This window comes from Myripristis murdjan, chromosome 16, assembly GCF_902150065.1.
Source record: "Myripristis murdjan chromosome 16, fMyrMur1.1, whole genome shotgun sequence".
In the NCBI taxonomy this organism is placed as follows: domain Eukaryota; kingdom Metazoa; phylum Chordata; class Actinopteri; order Holocentriformes; family Holocentridae; genus Myripristis; species Myripristis murdjan.
This window is the reverse complement of record NC_043995.1, coordinates 23,035,504-23,057,254: the sequence shown is the minus strand read 5'-3', so window position 1 is coordinate 23,057,254 and position 21,751 is coordinate 23,035,504. Positions and strand designations below refer to the sequence as shown.

The following is a 21,751-nucleotide window of genomic DNA, read 5'->3' as shown; positions in this document are numbered from 1 at the left end:
CACTCAGATGAAAGCTGGACTTTAAGTTGTTGTCGAGTCGTCTAGCTGTTGACGGTCAACAAGTTTCACATTAAAGTGCCCCACCACTTCAGCAGTGTACTGAGTAAAAGCATAACACTACCATGGCAACGCCAGCAGGCCCAGACACAGTTGAGTTTCTGGCTTCCCAGTTATGTTTTCACTTCTTTAGTACAGTACTAACTCCACCGCAGGGTAGTGTTACACGGAACAAACACTCATCCCATCCCCATCTTTTGTTTGGGAACATTTAGGAAAAAGATGCTGCATTTGTATAATTATGTAAATCACAGATGTGCAGATTTCATGCAGTAGATATAAAGTTTGTACTCCCACAGTGATTCCAATTCCACTTGTTTTCTTGGGGGAGGCCAGCTTCTGTTCTAGTTGAGCAGCAAAGCACAACAGTAAGAGGATCTGCTTTCAACTTTGAGCATGTGAGGCTTTGATTAGTCACAGAACTTTATGGCCAAATTTAGAAATAAAATACTGAATGAACAGCTGTCAATCACAATTTGTTTTGCCTAAATTTATAGCACTGTTGTCAATAAGTAAAAAAAAATAATAATAAATAACAGCTAGGGGCATTTCCTTAGCATGAGGGGTGTATAAGACTAAGGTAGCCTTGACGTCATTGCTAAATACAAAACCATAAACAACACTTTGGAGAAAAGGGAATTTACATTCTTAGTTTTTCCTGGTCTTTCCCAGGGGACTCAAAGCTGTATTGTTATCAACTTCCCCTTTTAAATGGCAATGTTCAGTATCATACAGAGGTGAGTATCCATCTTTACCCATTGTTATGACTGATGTATGCTACACGGGCAAGTAACTGCATTCACTCACCCCTACTTTGTTAGCTTATCAATGATGACACATGTTCTTGTCAGATGGTGACAAGGCGAAATTGCAAAGCTTGCCTTGATATGGTGTTGAATGCAACAACTTCCTTATATTACTCCCCCTCTCCCTCCCACATGTAGCCCTCCCTTTCCCTCTGAAAGCCCTCCCCACCTCCCTCTGCTCTTGCCCCTCCTTTTGTCAAGTATCAACATGCAAAGGCAAACTAGAAAAGTCTCCACCCCTGTACTGAACACACACACACACACACACATATAGGGAGTCATGCACATGCTTACAGTAGCAGTCCAGACCAGCAAATTGGATGGGAACAGCCGAAACTATACTGAAGTCTACAGGGTGGCACAGACTTTTCTACACAGTTGCTTTCATTGAGGATCTGAGGAGCCAACACACACCTTCCCTGTGAGAGAGACTCATGCTACTGCTGTCAGCTACATGAGAGTGTGGGCTGACAATGGGCACAGGCTGCAAGACTGAATGTGAGATTTATTAGGAGTGGCTTCTCGGGCTGTTTCTCAACTCTGGGAGCACCTAGGACAGAGAACCAGCGGGTGGGAACCAGTTGCCTGTCTCCTGCAGGATTTGGACTTGTGCTCTCTCTCTCCAAACCTCATGGTGCCACATCTCTGTTTGCTCACTGCATTCCTCTTCCATCATCCCTGACCCTTGGCTCTACCCCATTTATCATTTCTTTACTGTAGTATACCGTACACTTTTTTCTGTCTTACTTTATCTTTTTTCTCTCAAGGCTTTCTGCTTGTCTCTGCATCTTTTACTCCTCTCTCTATCCCAGTGCTATACTCTGTGTCCACGCCTCCATCTATCTTCCCTGTCTTCGTCCCTGTTTCCCTGCTACCAGCAGCTATGGACCTGACTTTGTGGCAGTACCAGTTCAGGATCATCATGCTGGGGGACTCCACGGTGGGAAAGTCCTCCCTGCTGAAGCGCTATACTGAAGACATGTTCCTTGAGTCCATCAACGAGACGGTGGGCGTGGACTTCTATGTTCACTTCCTGGAGGTGGAGCCAGGGGTCCGGGTGAAGCTGCAGTTCTGGGACACGGCCGGCCAGGAGAGGTTCAGGTGAGGATGAACCACCTCGGAACAACTAAAATGCTGAGCAGAGAAAAAAAACACCACCAACAAGAACAAGGCGCACAGATGGGTGTTTTCTGGATTAGTGTCGGCATGACTGGGAGCAGATGCTGACGTTTGATTTTTGGGTTTTTTATTTGGGTGGGGGGTTGGGGGGGGGCTGTGAGGTCAAACCACGACAAGCCATTTTTATGCACCTGGTGTATGATTGCACCATTCTGTGGCTCATTTTTGATATCTAAGCATGGTGTAAAAACAGAAGGCCATTGTCTTGATAAAAATCTAAGAGGCATATCTAGTATCTATGCAAATTTACAGGGAACAGCTCATCAATCTCCCTTACTGGTTTCAGTACACAATGAAATATGTGTGGGATGTTTCACGTGATAATGTCAGTTCTGTAAAAAGAAATTCTGTTTCATGCTCAGCTTGTTTGATGGAAGAATCAGAGCTGATAATAATAATAATAATATTGAAAATAATGATAATAATAGTTGTAATAAGTGACATTTATGAAAAGAGCAGCATTTCTGATGCTGTCTGATTTTTGAGGCTATCTGATTCTGATTCTCACTGCACTTTATGGCTCACTCAGGGTTGTTTGCCATTATCGTGCTGGGATGTCTCTTTACTAACCATTTCACAATTTCAAGGCCTCAAGGGGGAACTACACCTTTCTTGACAGTTTCATAATTCAGGTGAGAAAACCACTGTGGTTTTCCATTTCTCACATATATGTGGGCTGTCTTTCCTTCTGCTTATCTGAAAAGCCGAAGTGAAATCTAGTCTAGTCCAGAGAATCAGATGATTATTTGTGAGCTGTAATTGCGAACAGGTTGTCAGTCAAGTCTAACACCTGCACTTGGCTTATAATGGAGGACTGGTTTGTGAAGGTTACACCGTTCTCATGAATTCAAACCTCACTTCCTCTCTTTGCCCACTCCCTAGGTCAGTGACTCGCTCTTATTACCGCAATTCTGTTGGGGGCCTTCTGGTGTTTGACCTGACCAACCAAGCCTCCTTCGACCATATCAAGGAATGGCATGCCGAGGTGTGTGACCGGGTCCAGCCACATAAGGTTGTGTTCATCCTGGTGGGCCACAAGAGTGACCTGGCAACTGAAGGGCAGAGGGCGGTGAGCCGCGCGGAGGCCGAGACCCTGGCTGGACAGCTTGGGACCCTCTACGTGGAGGCCTCATCCAAGACAGGCGAGAATGTGCAAGAGGCCTTTGAACTTCTCGCTCGGCGGGTTTACCAGGGTCTTTTGAGCGGAGAGGTAGAGCTGCGAGAGGGCTGGGACGGGGTCAAGTGCTCTGCCCCGCGGGCTCTGCAGTTGAGAGCCAGCTTGTCTCAGCCCAGCGCTCCCCCCAAGAACAGCAAGAAGTGCTGTGGTTAAACTGTGGACCGGTGCTATTGCTTTTGAACAAAAAACGGCCCTTTGAGAGCTGACAGACTGTGAGTGAATACAACTGCGTGACATTCTGATCATTAGAAAATTCAAATACGTTTTTAACACCTGGGCCGTGGAGTGAAAATCCTAACATGACAATTTTGGGGAGCGAAAGAACCATGTAATAGACTACATGAGCGGAAGAGCCATGACATTTTTGATAATACTCTGACTTCTATGAATATGGATGAGCAGTGATCCAGGTGCAGAGCTCACAAAACCTTGCCAGGGTCTTCTGGCTGAAAACATCCTGACATATAGTGCATGCGAATCTATTTGTAACATTTACATTCATAAAATAGGTGATTAAACTGTTTTAATTTACAATAAATAAATAATTGTTTACTTGTTGACTTGAAAACTGAGTGGGCACATACATTGCTTCAGTCCAATAAAGGTTAGGTTTGGCACCACTGCTTCAATCATTCCAGTACCGGGAGCACTGCCTCATTGGATTCAATAGTTGGGACCAGACTTGTCTCATTCAGTGAAATAGCTGGTAGAGTTGGTGTTACTGCCCTGTTTAATCAGAAAACCCCATCCTATGTGCCAGTAATCTTGTTGGAGAACAAAGGAACCCCAAGGCTATACTAAGCCCCGCTGTTTTTTCCTCAGAACAAAAAAACAGGTTGCACAATATCTATCGCGGTGATGTTTCACCACGTAGCTGTTTTGCCGTGATTGCCAGCCAACAAGGGTGTGGGATTGTGGTGTCATGACAAAAGATAAGGGGCCTTTTTGTTAGCCCTTCTAGAGATAGACATATATTATTCAGTCAGCAGTCAAGGCCCAAGTCAGTCTGAGTTGTAGAAATGGATTATACAGCATCCAGTAAATGATTGATTGTTGGTGCTGCTGGTGAAATTTAAGTAATTTATGAAGTTTCTCATGTATCTTTGGATACTGGTTCTTTTGATATATTGTGATAAGTTTTTTATGGAAATACATATACTTCTATACCACTGAACACAGCCTGTGCAACAGAAATTCAGTATACTTTGGTACTACATTATGCTGATTGATTTACTCATTGGTAGCTGTTGTCTGAATGATATTCAGTGTACATGGTTCCACAAAAACTGATTTTCTTTCTTGATTTTACTCCACTTAGTCCTCAATAGATTTGTAACTATGTAGTATGGCAAACATAAGTATGGCAAACTTTTCGACCAAAATGCTGTCTCAATAATAAATATGGAGAAAGCACGTGAATGTACAGTGATGTATGATTTTTTTTTTTTGTTTGTTAAATTTATGGTATAACAATAAGGCAGGTTAGAGTAAAACACTGCCCTACAAAGTCAACCATGCCCGCTCCCTTGTATTTTCAAAGACCCACGCCCAACATAAAATCAATTCAGTCTGGAAATCAAGCCATAGCCATTCTTGTTGAATATTAACAGCCATTTATTTTTCATCCGACATCTCAGGAGAAATCAACATCAGGGATCCATTATTCTCCATTATTTGGATACAAATAAAAGCAAAAGTATGCATTTGTGGTGCTGGTTGAGGGAAAAAAAAAAAACATGTCTGTTTATGTGGTAAAACTACATTCAGAAACACTTAATACACAACAGCGAGTACATGCCTAACAAAAAAGCAAAAAACATGTGTATATTTGTGGCTAACTTTTACAGTCTGAATTTGGTAGCGCAACCCCTTTACAAAACAATTATAACCAACAGCATCCAATAACTTTAGTGACAGAGTGGACACAATAGCCACAATCTTTCTTACACTTAGGTTACAAATATTTGTGATTATCTATTGTTGGCGAGATAATTCCAAAGATAAGATATTTTAGGGGGACAGGACAATCAATAACATTGGCATCCATATAGTCCAGAATATCAAAAGGCATAGTGGAAACAACAGTGGTCACAATCCAAAAACATACCCCCATAAATATTTAATGGGGAAAATAATAAGAATAACAATGAATAGTTTTTCCCCATTCAAAGTAGAATGACAAGAAAATGGAAAAAAAAAAAGAACAGAAAAATTAGATTATTGTGTGACGGTGCTGGCAAAACACCAAAAAATTTAGGGGAGAGTTGGGTAAAAACCAACACTATGCACTGTCAAAAATATACCCGGTCGTCCACCCATTTCCATATTCCAATCCCAACCATCTCCTTCATCTTCAGTAATACAACTCCCAGTTGAAAACGAGAGAAAAAACACAAAGGGCTGGTACAACAGATTAGTGTAGAGTCTTGCTACTTTTTGGTTGTCTTGCGGATCAGCGCCATTCTCTGAAATGAGAACAAATGCAGTTAGGCCCATGTATATGTTCATTACAATACACACTTTAATCCCGCCATAATACCTACATCTAAAAGATTCTGGGACACCAGAATGTTAAATGTTTTCTGATGTATGTGAAACATCAGAAGGAAAAGTTTCATGACATGTCCAGTAGAAAAATACCATCTATTACCCACCTGTTTGTGGGCCTCTGTGGTGCAAGCCTTCTTAAACGGCCGGATCTCATCTGAACCATAACCAGGGATCCACATGTTCCACTGGCGCTCTGAGGAAAGTAACACACAGTGACACAGCAGGACACAACCTCACAAAATACTCTGGACTCTGACTGACATATTTTGGCCGATTCCATGACTACCGGTATGATTTCATTCTGTACCAAATGAATTTGATATCTGGGCGGTAAGTTCCTTCATAGGCAATTCAATCTACCAGCTATAAGATGTGACACTTCTGACACCTAATTTCCATGACATTTCACAGTTTTTAGAATTTTACAGAGACATTTTCAGACCTGGGGAAGAATTTTTTTTTTTTTTTTTTTTAAATGTCATGGCTGTAGGAGTCCCTGCTTTCCATGAAATGTGATGTACTGTAAGTGCTTGTGACTGAAGGTGGTAATGCAGCAGAAATGTCACTGCAGTTGCCAGTGGTTTGGTAGAAAACGTTACTGAAAGCACAGTTTCAGTTTGGTTCAATGTGTGTGTTGTTAAACTCTCAGGTGGATCCAGTGCACTTTCTGGCCACTGAATCACTCATTCTCATACTAATCCCACCCTTCTGGTAAAATTAGGTGCTGCCTGAACATTTATGCAGCTCAGCGAAATGTCAGCCAGTGACTCACCAAGATGTAATTGGACATCCTTCACTTCCAAGGTGTTGGATTTGCGATGGCGTGCCAGTTGACATGCAGCCGTCACTACACTCTCTATAAAGTCATCTGCAATTTGCAGCAACATCTAGGAGGGGAACACATTTACAAAACCGTCAATTAATAGCTCATTTTCAACATAGGACATATATATTTTAGTATAATAACAGAATAACACTTCAAAATAATGGTTGGCCAAAGGAATAGAAAAGCTCTCCAGCAAACCCTTTGCAGATAATTGGCAAGATGGAGCTGGTATTAATTTCACAGTCTAAATTCAAACCCTCCTCATGTTTGCTCTGTATATTTTACATTCATAACATAGATTTTACAGGGAGAAAATGATTAAAAATATGGAAAGACCTCTTCCACATCCTCATCCAGCTGCTCATTTGGGTCGATCTCTCTCACCAGGTCCTGCAGCTTCTTTTTACTGAGCACCTTGGAGGAAAGAAGATTTATTCTGTCAGTCATACGCTGAATAGGGTACAGGTTTAGACAGCACTGTACTCAGTGTATAAGTTCATCAAAAGCACTGCACTCACTGCATAAGTCAATTAAAAGCTCCTATGATGGTCCAAATGGTTTAACACTGACACTCACTTGACAGAGCTTGAGATAATTCTTGTGCAATATCGGTCATTATGCAGTTAACAAAGTGCCTCAGGAGTTACCCACTTCTCTCCACTCAAAGTTTATGATTTAGAAGGGCAGAGCATACCTGAGGCTGAGGATCAAAAGAATGCCACTTTAACATTGATTTTACAGATGGCACACTAAGGGATAAGGTCTTCATGTCTTGTATCATGTATCATAGCCCTTTTGAAATGTCTGGTAAAAAGTTATCTCCTAACAGCAACCTATAAAATCGCCTAATGCACAAAAATGTACAGCAATTTGTATTGGTGCCCTTGACAAAGAGATAACTTCACAGCTTTCTACTAAAACAAGATGATTTTATATTACAAAAACCAAACACAACGCGTAATCATTCCCAATCAATCACTGGGATCCAAATATCTCGGGTGACTGGAGCCCACTTTGGACAGTTGTGTTATAAAAGGTATTTTTCAAGAGCATTAATTGGTCATACAGATTACTTAGTCACTGTTAATCATGGGTGCACATGGGGACTGACCTGAGATCCTTCGGGGCTACTTCTGCCAGCAGGGCCAGGGGTCCCGAGAGCCTTCCCCGGGGCAGCGGTGCTGTTAGCCATCCTGATGGCCACAGTGCGGGGCTCTGGACTTTGACAGGAGGCCAAACTCTCGTGTCTTGTCTTTATGGGTGTTGAATCCCTGCGTGACAGTCCAACCTGAGCAGCCAGGTGATAAGCCAAACCTCTCTGTGTGGGGGACCCGGTCCGTAACTCTGAGAAAACGCACAGGAAAGATATTACAGCAGGAGGACTGTGAGCTCATGGCTAAACAACTGCATCTTTCTATGAGGTTTGTGTAAGTTAGCTAGCCGTAAAGAAACATATGAAGGTGTAACTGTTATGCAAAATACATTACGTTAAAAACGTAGTTAATCTTAAATGCACGAAAACGAACCTAATTGAAAGATAAACTTCAATAAATCCAGCAAATGAATCAAAGCACCGACGCTAACACGGTGCTAAAAACAATAGCACATATCGAGCGTTGACGTTAGCATAGCTGGCTCGGCTAACGTTACCATTAGCTACACGACAGGCGGTTTTGCTTGTTACCCGTTAATTCCTCGACCTACGTGTTAGTTTATCAACTTACCCGACGAAACAAACACTATCTATCCATGTTTCGGCGTCGTGGGATTCACAACACGCGTGTTTGATGCAGACAAGCTCGTTGAAAACGCTCCGGCACCGGACGAGAAGACAGTAAGATTGTTTTTCACTACTTCCGCCTTGCTCGCTTCTGTTTCCGGTGAAAACATGTTGTCTGTATTCTGCCACCTGATGGATCTTCAGTAGAACTACCAGTCGCTTAAAAAAAAATTCAAGATCTCTCAACTATTATTTACTGTCTGTGGTGAAGTCATGCGCCGCAAGTTTTGTCTGGAGGGAAAAAAAATCTGTTACGTCGAATTTAACACACATTTACATCAAGTTTATGATAGCACAAGACCTACAAACTGCCTAAACGACAGGTATAACCACCTTATAATAAACTTTAGATTTAGAAGGATAGTCTATTATGCATCTCATCAAAGCGAGTCCTATTCATCTTGGAATATTATAGTAATAAAGCAGATGATAAATGCCTGATAGCATTACACAGTCACCACTGGGCTACTGAATGCACCAGACACGCTTAAAGTCCCCGACAAGCCATTTATTTTGAGCCCTTAATCACATATATTCTCGAAGGCTTAATAGGAATATATGTCATTTTTCGTGAGGGATAAATAGGGCTACCTGTAACTGTGCCCTATACAGAATGTACGCACTGAAGCCCCGCTGTAAAACTATCAAATGTGTTTGGAAAGCGAAATAAAAAAACATCCTCTAAGATATTATATGCCACCATATTAGAGGAGATGACTCGGTAGAAATTAGAAACTGGGCACAACACAAACCCAAGCGCCTCTGATTGCTCATCAGGAATGTTAGTCGAGTTACAGAAAAGAGGTGCGCGTCTGCAATAATCATTTCTCGGTCGCCTCTGACTGCTTTCATTTTGCACCTGATTAATCCATTCTCCACGACGCTGAAATCACAGCGTTCAGGATCATATATCACGCCGTGAAATGACAAGCAGCTGATGCAACAGGTCGGGGCTGATTCTCAGGTTCTGCTCAACTTGTTTGTGTTTTGTCAGGTCGTTGACCTCGACAACATGCTGGCAGTCCGGGTATCAGTGTGCGTGACAGCGCGGATAGCTACTAATGACGCACTGGAAATGATTTTGGTTATTGGAGCAGCAGCGCTTCCTTCATTTGCTCTGCTCACATAAACAATATTTCAGGCGAAAAGGGCCATCAGCAAGTGGTTGATGGACTGTAACTGCACAATAAAGCTCATCGGGCAATTTCAACCCATAGGCAAAAGCGATGCATATTATTTGTGTACAGTTTCGAAGTGCAGTAGAAATTTTCAGAGCCTACCGGCTTGAGCCTACCTACACAACGAAGTGAAAGCCACACCTCCACCCTGTTGTGGATAAGTAGTGAACAAACTTTCATTTCAGACTAGAGAAGCTGAAGGGTCACACACACACACGCACACACACTTTTCAACCAGTAACCTGTATTCACAATCATGAGGGGACTCCTTGCTTTATTTGTGATCGCCCTAATTCATGGCAGCTATGGTAAGTGTGATTTTTCTTCATGGTCGTTGTATGGTCACCCTCCTTAAAGCTCTTAACTTTATTTGACTTTATTTAACTTTATTTTACCCTTTAATTAGCCTCTGGTTTAATCCTCACGTCTTATCCCTTTCACAAATATACTCAGCATATAACCCGGTCTGGGGTTTAGTGTGTGCGTCTGTGTGTGTGTGTGTGTGTGTGTGTGTGTGTGTGTGTGTAGGTCTATTGCGTTGTCTTCTTGCATAGAAACACCTTTTTTCACCATGATGGGATTCCCCCGGTATTTAACCTTGCATTTCTACTGAGAGAGGAAATGTTGAAATGAGAAATCATTTGACACAAGCATGCAGAAGCTGGTAAACCCCTACATAAGAGAAAAACAAAGTGCACTGTGTTTTGGCTTGCAGTGACCAACAGGGGGCCTCGTGTTATCAGCAGCATCAGTAATGTGGAGGAACCTGTTGGTCATGTGGGCTCGTCACTGTTTGACTTTGAGAGTTTGGGCAAATTTCCAGTTTGAGGCTGAAAACAAAAGGCAGGAAGAGGGAGAGGTTGTTTTTTTTTTTTTTGAGAGAGCGCGGCTCAGTGCAGCAGCTAGATCCCCAGTGCAAGTCAACAACTCTTTACTGCTGAGCCCTCTGCGTATTCACGTTGTGATCAATAACATGCACAGACAAACTTGTGATACTTGTCTTTCCTCGTCCCCGTCTGTCCTGCAGCCTCCCTGCTCCTCCAGGGGCCAAGTGAGGTTGTTTTGCAGGGAAGCACAGTCACCTTGGAGTGCCTTGTCTCAGACCCTGAACTCAACACCAGCCAGGTCCACTTTGAGCGCTTCTCCAAGGTGAGTGTGGGAAACAAATGGCTAAGAATGGGCAATGTGGGTTAGGAGAGGGAGGGTGTATTTCAAAAACTGGTGCAGGGTCCCTCTCTCCACTTCTCCCCTCCACACAACAATGACTTCTGAGTGGCTGACTTCAAGAGAGACAACAGCAGTATAAAATCAACGCATAACCTTCCCTGTTTTTGCTGCAGTGTCAGTAAACATGTGAAACTGTTCCACTCATTATTATTAATGCAACACAATCTGCGTTTGGATTTTAATGCCACGCGTAGGCCTGTAATGAAGGATGTGGGAGTATTGGGGAAAAGTGAAAGGGTCAGCTCTGTTCTGATATTGTGTAGTCCCATGGGGCCACTGTGAAAACTCAAATGCAAATGTGGTAATCCACTAGAATGTTCTAGTTCAGTGATGTAATGTGATTACTTTCTGTCACTTTTGGATTACTGCCCCTTGATTGCTTCTTTCTCCCAAATCCAACAAATTATGCAGCTTGACAAACAATTTAGTTCAATTTATAGGCTACAATTTCAACACATACCATCATCCACAACAGTTACAAAGTATCAGTTGAAAATGTCTTAAATCTTATTGTTTTATATATATAATTTAGCAATGTTTATGGCGTTTGAAACATGTTTATATGTAATGCAACAGGTGCTGTAATTACCAGGTGTCTAATACAGTTTGTTTTAGCGATGTTTGCTTTTTGGTAATTACACTACTCTAAGACTAAGCACATAGAAAAGCTACTGCAGTTTACAATAGTGTGTTTGAAGAAGCCACTCAATGATTTGCTTATTAAGTTAATGACATTTAGGAAGGCTAAAGTAGTGAGTCAACCTGACCATCTTTGGAAAGTATAATCACCTGCTATGGTTGTGTGCTTGCATACATATGCTTCTTCTGTTTGCAGATTAAATAAATCCTTTTCCTCTGTCTCCCTCTCTGTCTGCCCCCCCTTCTGTGTGTGTGTGTGTGTGTGTGTGTGTCTCTTTCTTTCTTGTTTTCCTGCTTTCTCCCCGGCTTTCTTTCTTCATTCTCACACCGTGTGTTGTTCACATTCTCTTGTCGTTCTTCTGTCCTCCCTCCACCAGTACATGCAGAGCTGGTATCGCCTGGAGCCAGAAACGAGCTACTTCAGACGTCGCTGTTTATACGACTACATCAATGTCCAGCGGGAGGAGCAGCGCATTTCCCTGTCTATTCCCTATGTCACCAGCTACGCGGAGGGGTCCTACCGCTGTGTGTCCGACGCCGTCAACATTACCGCGACAGCCAACTCCTCCCAGACCCTGACCTTCAAAGTGCATTGTGAGTGCGGGGCCTGATGCAGGCAGACTGTGTAGGAGGCGTCTGGCGAAAGCCTCTGGAACAATGACTCAGATGCGATGACTTTCTCCTTGTTAAATAAAGAAAAGTTAGATTTTGCATATTGCCTGTGTGCTACAGAATCCATGTAGCTACAAGCTTTATTTTTTGGACATATGATGTTTATGCAGGAATCTGACAATAAACTAGATGAATATGTAACATGCAAGTACACGCAAGAATTTCTGAATTTCACTTTCTGATAAGGAAGTTGGCTGCATGCTTATGCATACTGACATGCCCTTTCCAACGAGGAGGGAAGTATAAAAAACATCTGAAAGTACACTGGGGAAACAATCTAGGTGAGCAGATAGAATAGAGAGACTCTGAAATCTTCCCCGTTGCAATTTTCCCCACATTTCCAACCAGCGGCAGGCAAAGGCAATCTCTTAGACATTGTGGACACAGCTTTCTTCACAGCAAGGGATAGGAAAACACATTAATAGTTAATAAGAGTAGAGATAACAATACAATGCAGCTGCAGAAAGCACACAACAAAACAAATGCAAAAGTACAGATTTGGCGCAAACACAATGTTCCCTATGATTGGCTGAATACAGTCATTTCAGATTATTTTTGCACAACGGCTGAGCAAAGAAGGACACACATATCCCTGGCAGGGCTTTGAGTTTGAAACCAGCAGTGCTGGATACACAGTCACATAAAATGGTGTCCGTGGCGTAGCTAGTCAGATTATCCCTGTCCCCTATCTTCTCAGCAGCCATCAAATCGACCGTAATGCTGTTTGATAGGCTCCTCAGCCTCGCAGGGGGAATCAATAAGAACCAATGATTTGAATGGACAATAGGAGAGAGTAAGAGAGAGAGAAGCCATGAGCCGGATGGACATGGGCCATCTATTGAGATGAAAGAGAAAATGAGTCATTATTCACAACACTGCCTCGCTAAAGATTTCGATAAGATGAAGCCTATTATCATTATTATTGATTGCTTGATACAGCTTGTACCACTGGGAGGCATTTACAGTTGAGCCCGTACACTCAAATACACTTAAAGATCTGAGTGTTTACCAGCTCCTATCACCGCAAACATATGTTCAGCCATGTGCCAGCTTCTTGAACAAGATGTAGTTACAGCTTGCTTCATTAATGCCTGATCATGTTTCCTCTCTCCCGTGACCCTGATATTTAGACATGGGAGAGCCGCTGTTGTACCGGTCGGGGCTCAGCCGCTACCTGGGCTCCGTGCAGGACCTCAAGGTATCTCTGGGCGAGGACGTGACGGTGGACTGCTCTGCCAGCTCGTCACAGAAGCCAGAGTACTTCTGGCAGAAGGAGGTGAGAAATCCTCTGGAATTTGCACGGTGACAGCGTCGTCATTAAGCTTTTGGAAGCTCTTGTTCTCTCTCCCTTCCCGTCCATCTTTTCTTCTTCCCTCTCTCGCTTTCTGTCTCTCTCCTGTTCCTTCCTCCCTCTCTTGGCTCTCTTTTACGCAGATGCTTTGTTTTACTCTCTCTCCTCCTCCGTTCTCCTTCATCCTGTCTCCTCCTCTCTCCCAGTTTTTTTCTCAAGCCACTTATTTTCTCTCACCCCTCTTTCTTCCATATCTCCTCCACAGAAGAGGTGCTCTGTATTCAAGCAGACGATTGGCTTGGGCCCACCGCTAGCTGGGGATAGCAGCTTGCCCACTTACAGAGGATTAATAGTTTAATGAGGTCTAGACAAGAGCCAGTCAACCTGAAAACAATTATGTGGATAGATTCCTAATGATTTTTTTAGCGTTTGGTTAACCGGCGTTGAATTATTCAACTGGACTCTTCCCAAAGCTAAGAAACCCTCACCCAAGGGAAATTAAGACCTCTTGATGTAAAATGCCAAAGTCGCAGCAGGCATGTAGAAGAAGTTGACGGACAGTGAGATGCGCTGTGTCAATGTGGTGGGAGCAGTATGACGCCTTCAGGGCACCATTACGATCATCACCACTGCAACCACAGTCACCACCAGTAACTAGAAGGTGTAATGACGCTTTAACAATTAAGATATCTTGGGAGAAGGGAGACATAATTGACAACATTTCTCTTTTGTTATTCACCTTGATAAGTCAGCTTTGGGTTAATATGCTTGTTAAAGGGTCATTGCTAATCCGGTTTTAAACGGGCTTACAAGTCCAAATCCAATCCAGTGGACAATTTCCACTGCTAATACAGTTTGTCCTTCATACAATCATATATTTTCATTGGTTTTTTTCCCCCCACCAACTGCAAAATACAGCACCGTCTCTTTAATGAAGCAAAGCAGTGTAGCTGAAAAGGCGGTCGCTGTGTGAATGAGCAGCTGCTTTGCTCGTACAGTGCTCATGACTCACCTTTCCATCCATGCAACACAAGACGTCTGAATAAGAAGAATTGAAATGTGTAAGAAAATGGAGATGCTCTCTGTTTGTGTGCATGTACCTTTGTAGGTGTGTGTCTCCTTGTGTAAGCCGTCACTGCATGTGTCAGGGATGGATAAGGTGCAGAGACTGTCCACATCAAGGCCCGTTTTGACAGACGCTTGCTGTGGGCACACTGGCCCTCGGTAATGACAGCAGGACAGAGGCAAGAATGGGCCGCTGCTTTTGGAGCCAGTGGATTTGCATACAAAATACTGCTTTGGCCAGACCTGGCCTTTATGGGAAATCCTCTTAATTCAGATCCATTCAAATTGAAATGGACTTTCTTGGCAGGAGCCGCGACTCCCAGGAGCCAAATCATTTGCATGGTGTAATGTCTTTTTTTTTTTTACCCCCCCTCCTCCACGTTCGTTTGTTTTCCAATCCTTGTGTTTGGCCTATTATTTGTTTCCTCCCATGTCGGGCTCTATCTCATAATAGTGCTGCTATTTTTGTGTCAACAATTCATCCTGCTCCCTCGCCATCTCATTATGTGCTGTGTTAACAGTGTGTTGTTGCCGCACCATTTTTTGCGAACGATGGCGTTATCTGGGTTATTGACTTGTGTTGATGTGTGCTCATTCAATGGGATTACTGCTCAGGTAAATACACTTCATTTGGGACTTTGGAGACCACTCTCCGAGGGCCAGACACCAGCAGACAGATCTGTTTTTCCCTCTCTGTCCCTCTGCTGTTTCCCGCCTTGCTTTATTTCTCCCTGTTTCTGTCTGTTTTGCTTTCTCTGTCTCTGTTTCTCCGCCTCTTTCCTCTGTCTCTCTTAGGGCCACAAACAACTCAGCCAGTGAAAGAAATTTCCGATTTTCTGCACCCTCTCTGTCTCCGTCTTCATATCTGTTTCTCTTTTTCTTGCTATCTCTCTTTTTGTGTCATGCCACTCTCTCACCCCTCCTTATTCATCCTCTCGTCATCTCTTGTGTGCTCTCAGCTAAGCGCCATTTCTATTTGTGGGAGTTTGTCGTTCCTCTTAGGGCCAGAAACAACCCAGCCAATAAAGGAATTGCTCTACTTTCTGTCCCCCTTTCTTTTTTACTCTCCTATCTCTCGTGTTTCCTGTCTCTGTGTGTTTCCCTGTCTTTCTGTCTGTCTCTCATTCTCTTGTCGCTCTCCCAGGGTGGAGACTGGATCCTGCCGTCCTCCAAGCTGACGCTGAAGAAGGTGACAGCCCTCGATGGAGGAGAGTACACTTGCACCGCCCAGCATCCCAGCGTGTCCTCACTCACCAAGAAACGCACCATCAGCATCACTGTGCTGCCTGGTAGGGAATATTTGTCGCTTGAACTGTTGTACACGCGCATCAGCTGTCCTCGTCCCTAACCTGAACAAAAACATCGTAATCAGCCAGTAGCTCCAGTTCCTGGAACCGCAGCACTCCATCTCATTTGTTTCCGTTTGAAGAACGAATGAGCCTTTAATGCTACAAATTCTCAAGTCCTGCCAGTTTCCAGTTTAAGGGTTAGCTTTAATTCATCTGCGTGTACAGCTGATGATAAAAGAGAGCAGGAAGAAAGTAATACTGGGCCGCTGCGACACAGAAAATCCAAAACAATCACTTAAAAATACAAAGGTGACAAATGGAGTCACAAGTGAAATGTCAAAAACTGGCTAGATTGCACCAGCGGAGATAGTGCATTTCAACTAATGAATGGTCAAAGGCAGAATTGCATCGACTTTGAAGAAGGTATGATCAGAGGATGATTTCATTAGACACAAAAGAGGCAGATTTTTTCCTGGCCATTGATTTCCTTTTGCGTTTGGGAGAAATGTCAAGGCAAAAGTAAGCTCCCTCCCGCAGCACACAGCTGAGAATCAGAGTCCTAGAGAAGTAAGAAATGAAGAGGGAAGAGCCATTAGGATGTGAAATTTAGAGAGCAGGTGGCCAGATTTAGCAGGGTTGCTGAGCTTGGAGTTTAAGTAGTTTTGTAGTCTGGTGAGCATATCCACAACATGAGGCAAATATCTCCCATGAGTGATTTTTTTAGTGTCCCTTACAATATGGTCTCATTAAGAGTCAAATCACTTTCACATTGTAAAAGAGAACTGTCTAAGGGCCTAAGGGCATTCAGGCACAGAATTAAACAAGTACATAATAGATCACAAGCCCGTACATGTTGTCATATGTAACCCTAATATGGTTTATTTAGATCCAGAGGCAGTAAGCGGGCTTGTATTATCCAACATCATATCCATTCATAATACAGCAAGTGAAAATAACAGCAAATCAAACTCTACAGATACCATTATGTTGAGGAATGGTTGACTGGTGGCTTTCATTTAATGTCATAATATTAATGAAAGTCTTCAGACAACCATTATTTAGAGGAATGTCCTTGGGGCTGTACAGAAAAAAATGTAGTGACTAACAGTTTTATCAAACAGGAATGCTTACTTAATATCATACCACATAGTGGATTGCTATATTGTATCCATAAAAGCCACATATTTAGAGTCAAACTGAAAAGACCAAAAAAGCTTTTAAATATTGTTTTTTTAAATATTGGTGGGTTTTTTTGTTTTGTTTTGTTTTTTTGTTTTTTGTTAGGCAGCATGATGGAGGTCTGCTGAGTGACATAACGCCTTGTTGTCAGTCTATATCAGCGAGAAACCTTTGTGCATCTCAGGAAAAGTCAAGATTGTATTGAAGTGGAGAACTAATTTCATTACAACATTATAGCTAATCCAATTTACAGCACTTCATCTGTCTTCATCATCTTTATCAGTGACCTGTGAGATGACTGCTCTGTGTTAACGCACAGCAGTTTTTAAACACTGTCTTCTCACCCAGTATGATTCATAAGCCTTGTGATTGCAATCGTTGAAATTATGCTACCTCTAAAAATGCAATTAAGCCAATCATGATTGATGCATGTTATTTATTATGGTAAAGTTATCTTAATAGCACTGCTACTGACTCATTGGTCACTGCACTCCACAGTGCCTCTAGTATCTGCTTGGAAGCACATGTACTAATTAAAAAGGTAATAACTTCTAGATACTGGAAATATTTATTCATCCTTGGAGCAAATGTTACATGTAGCTTGTGTTCCTTTGAAGTTGTACCGAAACGGCGGAAACTTTCAATTAGCGTCTCTGTTGCTAACCTGTGTAACGCCAACTTCCAAGACGTCCATCAAACACCAGTCAAACACCAAAGGAAGTGGGTTTGAGTTGCGGACAGACAAAACAGGTTTGCTGCTGCTGGCACTAAAAACCCTCATATCCTTAATTCAATGTTTACATTGTCTTTTACATGCAAAGTAGGTTTCTTACCCCAGGGCCCATGAAGTGCATTCACAATCCATTATAGAGACTGAAAAATTCATGGGCGTGATGGTGGGGCGGGGTGGGGGATTCTCTGTGATTCCCTTCATGTATCTCTGTGTTTTCTCTTCTGTCCGCCTGATGTGTCCCGCAGAGGATGCCCCCTGGTACGAGTCCACTAATATGCAAATCACGCTGATTACCGCAGCAGTGGCCCTGACTCTCTTGGTGCTCATGGTCTTCATGACTGTGTTCCTGTGCCGCAGAGCCAAGCAGGCCAAGACCAGCAAGGGACCCATGTAAGGATGGACTGCTTGTGTGTTTGTGTCTGCAGCTCTTTCATAAGCCTTTGGTTTTCCTCTCACAAGCATCTCATTTTCAAATTATGTTCAGCATTTTTGAAGGTAGAGTGTGTGTGTGTGTGTGTGTGTGTGTGTGTCCATTTGATATTTTTTATAGTACTTCATCCACTCTCACCTTCCCATTTTCCCTAAGTCAGCCCCAGTTTCTCCTTCCGCAGTTTGTCTATATATTATATGGCTATTGCTGCAATATTTCACTCTGACTCATGTGACAGAACCAAGGCCATTCCTTTTACAGTGTTTATGTGTGTGTGAGTGTGCGTGTGTGTGTGTGTGTGTGTGTGCGCACACGTACCTCTTTGTATTTCCTAATAATTGCATTTACAGAAGGCCGTTGTATAATTTCTTGAATGCATCTCCTGTGTGCTTTTATGTATTTTCAAAGGCATCATCCATATTGAGCAACTCCAAAACTCTACAAAAAAAAGCCACAGCATTGATAATGCCATTCACTTCCGATTAAATCTGTATGTTTACAGCATGTTAATGTGCACCGTGACCTCTTGCGGCCTTGCTCATTAACCTCTTTTCCATATGGGCTGGAAAAATTAGTCCTTTTCAGAGGCCAGTCTTTCCACAGGAGGCTGCTTCATACATGATTTCTGCGTGTCTGTGGTGGTGTAGCAGAGCCAATTAAATCTCTGGAAACATGGCCAGACATCTGTGCATTTGTGCTGCTCTGTGTTTGTGCACGATGTGTGTGTGTGTGTGTGTGTGTGTGTGTGTGTGTGTGTGTACATAGAGAGACAGCGAGGCAAACAGACAAAAAGAGACTTTCATGTCAACGGCCAGCTTTTGAGTCGATCCCTTGCTTCTAGTCTATAATTTCATCACATATACTTTTCTAGTGCCTGCAGGGCAGTCGATACTTACAATCATGCTTCTCTGCCTTTCTGTCTCTCGCTGCAGCGACGACCGGTCCCAGAAGAAGCCCATCTACAAAAACAGTGTGGAGTCTCTGCCCTCTACCTGCGGAGACAAACAGCCGCTGGTCTGACCGCACAGGCAGGCAGAGGGATGAGGAGGAGAGTGGAGAGAGACGAGGAAGATGGAGCAGGTGGCCAGGGTGAGGGATGGCAGAGAGGAGATGCTAAAGAGGGAGAGTTTTTGGATACCTGCATTTGAGGTTGTGGGGGTGTGAAGGAGGGAGGAGGGAAGGTGGGGCTATTAGGAGACTGTGGGGAGAGTAATTTTGAACTCAGTAATGACCTGTGTGTGGGAAAAAAAAACCCAAACAGGACAAATGATCGTCTTCCAGAGCTCGAGCCTGCTCTCCTCATATAGGTGTAGGTTGCTTGGTGACTTGGCAAAAAGCGGGGCAAATCTGTCTTTATGCATTCTGAATATTTTCAAAATGGTATACCAAACTCTTAGCTCAGGAGGTGGGCGAGGGGTGAAACATGTACTGTTAGAGCTGCTAAGAGTCCACAGGCAATTCTCTTGCAACCTTGAACAGTAAAAAACACTCCTGAGCAGCACTTTTACAACCTTGGGCTTTGGAAATAGTAATGTTCTTTCAGACGCAAACATAAGTGCTTGGCCCTGTATTATGAACGAGCCATTTGGCTGATACCTTAGGTTTTATTTTGTTGATTTGTTTCACACTCAATGTGTATTTTGGAGCAAATATCTGTGAGAAGTTTATTATCAATACCAATGACTTAGCAATGACTATTCTGAAGCACTTTGCACTCTACTATTTAAACTACTATGCTTTGTATTTCTGTGATATTAAATGGCTTTGAAACAAAAAAACTCTCTATTGTCCTGTATATGGCATTGATTTTGTTCCAATGTGGGAAACACGGGGGAGTCGTGGAGAGTCCGGACAATGTAGTGAATTCCAGATGTGCGTGTACTCTCTCGCCACATCCTCTCGAGCTGATGCCATCTCAGGCTTGTTTTGGCTTGTTTACCAATCTCATCCACCAAGGCTTTACATTAAAGCGATGACCTTTGCTGAAACAAGCAACCCTCCTGTATGCCTGTGGTTTTTCGTCATTCACCTGTGAGCTCAAAAAATCTCTCAGCCAGTCCAGCCAACATACACACACACACACAGATGCACTAATACACATAAAAACCCATGCATACACAGATAGAGAGAAAATAATAGTCAAGTTAGATAACCTTGAAACTTTACCCATCCTTTCTACATGCGGGCAAGGTTAGTAATTGCTGGTTCTGCTCTAATCTTCACTAGATTTAGTTTGTTCTAATTTTCCCCAAAATCCTTACCCAGAGCTACAACTTCATCTATTTAATTTTCTCCTCTGTTGCCTTGTAACCCTTAACGCTATGCCACAGCACCATCGCTTATTACCATAACCGTGCTCATAACGCTGGGAATTTCATTACGCTTGTCTGTTGAAGTTATGTTGGGTTTTATGTGGTTTTATTATCGGTGTGTGGTTGACCGTGGGCCGTCGTTAATAACGGGCGAAGCGGCGGTTTAACAATGACACTCCATTAACGGGTGCATGCGCCACAGAGCACAGCCAGGATAATGTTATTAAACTGATTATTCAAGCCCTTTGTATAGCTTGCTTCTGCTGCAGCCATCCTTCGTCGAGCGTTTTACAGACTCCTTGTGTCTCTTTTCCAACTCCACAAACTTCAGCGTACTTTATGCCCTGGTTCAAACCGGGCAAAAAAAAACGAAGACAACACGTGGTGAGACAGACGGCAAAAATGTATTTAAAAAATGGTCATGCTTCGCAGGAAAAAATCCAATTTTGTAAATTTGAAATGCCCTCCCTCATGTGAAATGCCAGTGAGCACCATTTTGTTTTGGCCTTTGAGTCAGTCATGGGTGAAAAGCTGCCTGCACCTCAATGGACCTTGGACTTAGGGTTCAACAGGTTGTCCAAAAAAGACAAGAATATGTGTCAGGCATTTTCAGCAGTAGGTCCCTCCCTGGGCAGCAAGGCTGAGAGGCAGAGACGTGTACCTTACAGTGACTTTTTGACCTTGGCAGTGCTTCATGGGTAACCCACTGTACAACAACAGCTTGGAGCAGTGCAAAGACTGCAGACATATGAGTGGACCAAACTGAGTTGACTACGTGAGTCCTGATGCCCAAGTGGGGCAGTGACAGTACAAAAAGATTTACCTGTGATATAAAACCAGGCAAGCCCTCTCTTAAGTTTCAAATGCTGAAGACTCAGGTGTAGGCGTGAGTTTTGACAGCCCTCTCTGCATTACATGTAAAGAGGAATTACACTGAACATGATTCCTAATTGACAAACGCACCACAGTGCCAGGCATGTGTAACGATGCACCATCGCCCTGTACTGTTCTCGTCATGGTCACTTGGTTTTGTATGTTCATTCTGCATATGTTGTGTCAAATGGCTGAAAATGAAGAAGTGGGCTTCACTGGAGAAGCAGGTGTTCTCCCCTCATTACTTCCTGACAATGCCCCATCTGGTGCGGGGGAGCTGATGCCATCGACTCCCCGCCAACTGGGGAACAAAGACTCTCAGAGGGGCTGACAGGGGGAAATGGAACAGGATAGGAAATGGGAAACGAGTGGGCATATTTATTATCCTCACCAAAACAACAAGATTATACTTGTGGTGAGAAGGAAATCATGGAGTCGAAAGCGCCTGAAGCTGAGGCTTTGAACTCATTTTCCACATGTCCATACAT

General features: G+C 43.1%; 3 protein-coding genes across 3 annotated transcripts; 2 read left to right on the top strand and 1 right to left on the bottom strand.

The window, feature by feature from the left end:
* The first annotated feature begins 1,162 nt into the window (after positions 1-1,162).
* On the top strand, positions 1,163-4,623 carry rab42b (RAB42, member RAS oncogene family). The gene is made up of 2 exons (XM_030071516.1): positions 1,163-1,964; positions 2,925-4,623. Exons 1-2 carry the CDS (start codon positions 1,747-1,749, stop codon positions 3,370-3,372), a joined length of 666 nt encoding a protein of 221 aa, XP_029927376.1. The 5' UTR covers positions 1,163-1,746; the 3' UTR covers positions 3,373-4,623.
* A 192-nt stretch (positions 4,624-4,815) lies between these two features.
* Positions 4,816-8,473, bottom strand: taf12 (TAF12 RNA polymerase II, TATA box binding protein (TBP)-associated factor). The gene is made up of 6 exons (XM_030072889.1): positions 8,320-8,473; positions 7,707-7,939; positions 6,932-7,009; positions 6,542-6,656; positions 5,874-5,962; positions 4,816-5,684 (listed from the first exon to the last, which is right to left on the bottom strand). Exons 2-6 carry the CDS (start codon positions 7,785-7,787, stop codon positions 5,649-5,651), a joined length of 399 nt encoding a protein of 132 aa, XP_029928749.1. The 5' UTR covers positions 7,788-7,939; positions 8,320-8,473; the 3' UTR covers positions 4,816-5,648.
* Positions 8,474-9,722: 1,249 nt separating this feature from the next.
* On the top strand, positions 9,723-19,858 carry LOC115374146 (uncharacterized). Its single transcript, XM_030072918.1, has 7 exons — positions 9,723-9,861; positions 10,581-10,702; positions 11,797-12,013; positions 13,222-13,367; positions 15,592-15,736; positions 17,894-18,038; positions 19,011-19,858. The coding sequence occupies exons 1-7, from the start codon at positions 9,810-9,812 to the stop codon at positions 19,096-19,098; spliced, it is 915 nt and encodes a 304-aa protein (XP_029928778.1). The 5' UTR covers positions 9,723-9,809; the 3' UTR covers positions 19,099-19,858.
* The last annotated feature ends 1,893 nt before the right edge of the window (positions 19,859-21,751 follow it).

Coding starts and splice junctions, on each gene's coding strand:
- rab42b (XM_030071516.1), top strand. CDS start 1,747: ATGGACCTGACTTTGTGGCAGTACCAGTTCAGGATCATCATGCTGGGG. Junction 1,965..2,924: donor GCCGGCCAGGAGAGGTTCAG/GTGAGGATGAAC, acceptor CCCACTCCCTAG/GTCAGTGACTCGCTCTTATT.
- taf12 (XM_030072889.1), bottom strand. CDS start 7,787: ATGGCTAACAGCACCGCTGCCCCGGGGAAGGCTCTCGGGACCCCTGGC. Junction 6,657..6,931: donor TGGATGAGGATGTGGAAGAG/GTCTTTCCATAT, acceptor TTCCCCTCCTAG/ATGTTGCTGCAAATTGCAGA. Junction 5,963..6,541: donor GGATGTCCAATTACATCTTG/GTGAGTCACTGG, acceptor TACTTTCCTCAG/AGCGCCAGTGGAACATGTGG.
- LOC115374146 (XM_030072918.1), top strand. CDS start 9,810: ATGAGGGGACTCCTTGCTTTATTTGTGATCGCCCTAATTCATGGCAGC. Junction 12,014..13,221: donor CCTGACCTTCAAAGTGCATT/GTGAGTGCGGGG, acceptor CCTGATATTTAG/ACATGGGAGAGCCGCTGTTG. Junction 13,368..15,591: donor AGTACTTCTGGCAGAAGGAG/GTGAGAAATCCT, acceptor TCGCTCTCCCAG/GGTGGAGACTGGATCCTGCC.